The sequence below is a fragment of the Macadamia integrifolia genome, unplaced genomic scaffold (genome assembly GCF_013358625.1).
Source record: "Macadamia integrifolia cultivar HAES 741 unplaced genomic scaffold, SCU_Mint_v3 scaffold39, whole genome shotgun sequence".
NCBI lineage: Eukaryota > Viridiplantae > Streptophyta > Magnoliopsida > Proteales > Proteaceae > Macadamia > Macadamia integrifolia.
Window position 1 is genome coordinate 240,823 of NW_024869937.1, and position 4,504 is coordinate 245,326.

General features: G+C 35.6%; 1 protein-coding gene across 1 annotated transcript in view; it reads left to right on the top strand.

Moving 5' to 3' along the window:
• Positions 1 to 4,504, top strand: part of LOC122068419 — a 39,558-nt gene that overhangs the window by 11,668 nt on the left and 23,386 nt on the right. Inside the window, exons 3-4 of the mRNA XM_042632273.1 lie at positions 1,304 to 1,351; positions 1,464 to 1,577. Coding sequence (XP_042488207.1) covers positions 1,304 to 1,351; positions 1,464 to 1,577 — 162 coding nt within the window. The remainder of the gene's footprint in view (positions 1 to 1,303; positions 1,352 to 1,463; positions 1,578 to 4,504) is intronic.

Here is a 4,504-nt window from a genome sequence, read left to right on the forward strand (position 1 = left end):
GTGGGGGTCGAGAGGGGATGAATAATCTGTTTGAATATTTCCAAAGAAACTCCCCATCCATATGACCAGACCATAGTTGTCATGTCGCCAAGGCAAGCCCCATTTCAAAGGAATATTTTCCATATTCCACATTTTTTTTATTCCATATCCCAGGCCTGCCTTCCATATTACAGGTATAATTCCTCCATCATTTGGGCATGGATGCCTTGAAACATAGGGTGGCAACTTAATTACAAACTAATTAGCCATATATTTTGCTTGTTTGCTTAACTGATTCATATAATAGGCCCTCCTCTTAATTCTCCAAAAGATATAGATGTTGCTTCTGATAGTGTCTTTCCTTCAGTACTGGGATCAGCTCTTGGCAATGCCTACAAAATCTTTAGGCTAGTTTCTTCATAACCACACATAAAGGTGATGAAGGTAGAAGTCTTTGTAGTCTTACATGGTACCACTGAACTACGGGCTTGGTTGTGCTTCCTAGCACATTCTTGATACAATATCCTATTTCAAAAGAAACTGATACTCTTGCCAATAACTATGCTTCGAACCTTATTTCAAGAAGCAGACTACTTTCTTCCCCAACTTGCATGCGTTATTCAGTTTATGTCTTATTATTCTTCAAAGATTAAGGGTTGGATTTATTCGTTCTTCTTCAAACATGGGTATTACTTTCATAATTTTGTTTAATACTTTAATATGGTCATTATTTAGGTTCATCCGTTGGTCTGTGTCTATAATTCTCAGAAGTCAAATCAACAAATGTGGTTCCAATGGTACTTGAAAGATACTTCATTTTGCGCCAATTTGTTATATGTATCATGGAATAATATTTTTCACAAATACTTTAAAATTGAAGCTCAAACTATAGACTATAGTGTTGAGGAATCTAACTAATATCTTTATTCGTGCATGTGTGTCCTTTTGTGATATTCTTCTTGAGAAGCTTCATCGAACTAATGTTCTAGTGGCCAGGAAAGAAATTATCTCCAAATATTTTCACTCAACTTGAAAATTGGTTTTCTATTTCAAGTTTTTTTTTTTTCCTGATGTTATGGTATTGGATGTGGAACTGTTCATGGTCTGGAGCTCTGGGTAAGATTAGTCAATATCTTCAACATGAATAAAGAATCCATCATATTTCTTCTAACCATGTTAATGAGCATTCCATGTAATTCTGTTGAATGAATAGCTAACTAACGAAAGCCTTGAATTCATAATTAAAGCCAAAATTTAGTATTTGATTTAGCAATTCTTTCCTGTTGATGCCTTTTAGCACTAATTAATTTTGGACAAATCACAGGGAGGTTCTTCATATGCTGAGGAAAGGATTAATGTACTAGAAGAAAAGGTTTGTTTCTTTTTCTTCTATTTATGTTTTTCTTGAGATTCTTTTATGGTTAGGAAATTTTGTTCCTCACTTAAATTGAACTAATTTGAAGAACGTATTAGAGGATGCTTAGGTGCAACGTCTCTGGGATGAATCAAGAAAGAACAACTTCAATCTCCATATTCTGGAAACTAAAGCACAAGATGCTGAGAAAAGCTTAGAAGTGGTTACCTCGCAAGTTGAAAAGGTAGGTTATCTGCCTAGTCCTCGTATCCTTTAAACATGCATCTAGTTGCAGGAAGTCATACTTTTTTTTAGTGGTTGAGATATTTTTTCCATTTTTCATTCTTTTTGGACTGAAGAAGACTGATGTTAATGTAGAATTATACCCTCCTAAGGGGAGTAAACACAATTCATCATTTAGAACTTCATAAATTACAACTTGAAAGTACTATTAATAGCCTCATTAATTTTTTTTTTTGGGTGAATAATAAATTCAATACCAAAGGGAGAAAGAGGAGGGTGGGATTGGGGGGAGAAGGATGGAAGAGGGAAAACCATAGTTTTCAAGGCGTCGTCTAGGCGTCCAAGTAGCCTAGTGGGGGTTTGGGCGAGTATCGCCTTATTGCATTGGTGCCTTACTGCAAGGCACAACACTTTTTTTATATCAAATATCATTTAAGTAAATGTTTTTATATATTTATTTTATTTACTTATGGTAATATTTATAAATAAGAAAATACCCCTTGTTTGAATACAATAAAAATAGTTTAAAAATCAAATTGTAAAAGGATAAAAGTCAACTCCCAGTTCGAGAAAAAAAACTGGATTTTTTGTTGTAGGGGGTGATTTTCAGCTTTCAAATGCTAAGGTTTTCTCAATTCTGAAAATTTCATAAATCTTATCATAGTAAAACATTGCTAAAAACCAAAAGTCCGGTAAAATAATCTTATTTTGATATCTATGAAATTATTTTCATTTAGTCAATTTTAACAGCATTCGAGCACTTTAAAATAATTTTGACTAGAACATTACTTTGTCATTAAAACTCAGATTTAAGTAATCTTAGACTTGTTGGAAATCTGGTTTTGTGCTCTGCCTAATACAAAATGTCTCATGTAAAAAATAAAATCATTTGAATAGTCAAACTTATTATAGAAGAAAAACATTTTTTCAAATGTTGACTGTTTATGAATTAGTGTGACTTATTGTTGATTTTTTATGATTTGATGTGGCTTGATGTTGATTTTTGATGACTTGATGTGGTTTAATGTTGATTTTTTATGATATAAGGTATATGTAGTATACTAAATAATGTTAGAAAATAGAAAAAATAAAAAAATAACACTTAGTCGGCTTATTCGCCTTAAGGTGGACGACTTGTCTCCTAAGTGCTTATGCATCCCTCAAACACCTTGGTTCGCCTTGGTGCCGTGACAACTATGGGGTAAACCGCAGGAAGCAACAGTGGGCATGTCATGTGGGAAATCTCTAACATTAGGATGAGGAAGCAGAGAAAGCATGGATGAAACATCAAATAAGATGGCCTTCCAAATCTTATTGAAAGATTCGAGTTGGTAGTCCATCTAAGAAGATTATGCTCCATCCAAATATATTGATGGCGGCATCGAAGGCGAGCTTCCCAGCATTATCAAAGGAGTTACCAAAAAAAGTCATATATTAACCCAAATGATGCAGATACGGCTGCCCTTTCTTAGTTGGACCAGCATGACCGGCTTTGGAAGCCAAGAGCCAAGAAGAACCGGTCCAGCCCAGGGTTTTGGTCCAATAAGGGTTGGAAATAAAATTAGTAGTTTACTTAGTATTTTATTTCATGCTTTTATTTTCCAGACTTGAACGTAGGAGTAGGATTTACTTCCTTGCTTTGGTTTCCCTTTTTATAGTTGTTTCCTAGTTTAGGCTAGTTTTTATTTCAGTTAAGTTTCTAATTTCATGTTCCTATTTTCCTATATATTGGTTGTAATCGATTGAAGATTTAGAGAGTGATTTGATTATTGAATGAATGTGTTGAGTGTGATTCTCCGTTTTTCCCCCTCTTTACCCTGATTTCCCCTCCCTTCCCTAAGGGTTCTCCATCAACTTGGTATCAGAGCCGAAGGATCCTATTCCTTCCCCATCTTTCTTCTTCCCTTCCCATTCTCTGTGTCGGATTCCACCAATACTGAGAACAAAAAAAAAAAAAAGAAGCCCGATTCTGTCCAGAGAAGAATCGAACCCCCTTTTTCTCTACCACCTCCTCTGTTCCTTCCGACAGCAGCAAAAAAAAATAAAATTCCCAAAACCTCCCTGCCCTACCGCCTTCTCTGTTCCTTCCGACAGCAGCCAAAAAAAAGAAAAGGAGCAGCAAGAAGAGAAGAAAAGACGAAGAAGAAGAAGTAGAACAGAGAGAGACGCATACCTGGTTCCCATCGGACCCTTGAAGTGTTTCGCCTCCCTTTCTTTTCAACTCACTTCGATTCCCCAACCAGAAAATCCCACCGCCTCCTCTTTTCACTTCTTTTCCCTTCTGACAACAGCCACCGCCTCCTCTTTCTGTGTCCGATAGCAAAGAAAAAAAAAGAGAGGAAGAAAACAAGAAGAAGAAGAAGAAGAAGAAGAAGAAGAAGAGAAGAAAGAACATAAAAGTAGAAGAAGAGATTGAGAAGCAGAGAACCACAAAGAGAATCGAACATACCTGGTTTGAACTCCAGCTCCAGCCGCCTCCTTTGAAGTCGACCCTATTCCGTTGCCGGTAGAAGACAACTCCAGGTCTTCAACATCTTTCACCCAAATCCGTGAGATAACCGTCCCCTTTAGCTTTAACCCTGAATTTCCAAAACTACCCCTACCTTTTATTATTTCTTTTCTTCCATATTTACTTGTAATTTTCAAATTTACCCTTCCATTGAGTCTCCTTTTATTTTATTTTCTGATTTTTCCATAGTACTCCTCTTTTATCTATTAATTCCTTCTATCCCTCATTTTTTTTATTATTTACATTTAGATCCCTGCCCCACACTTGATATCCTTTGTGGTTTACTTGAATCTCAAGTAATTGCAATTCTGCCCTTCCCAAAAAAAAAAAAAAAAAAGAAGAAAAAAAAAGAGTTATTTCCTATTCTACCATATATTCTTGAGTGCTATTTTGTTAATCATCACCATGGTTGCCAATAG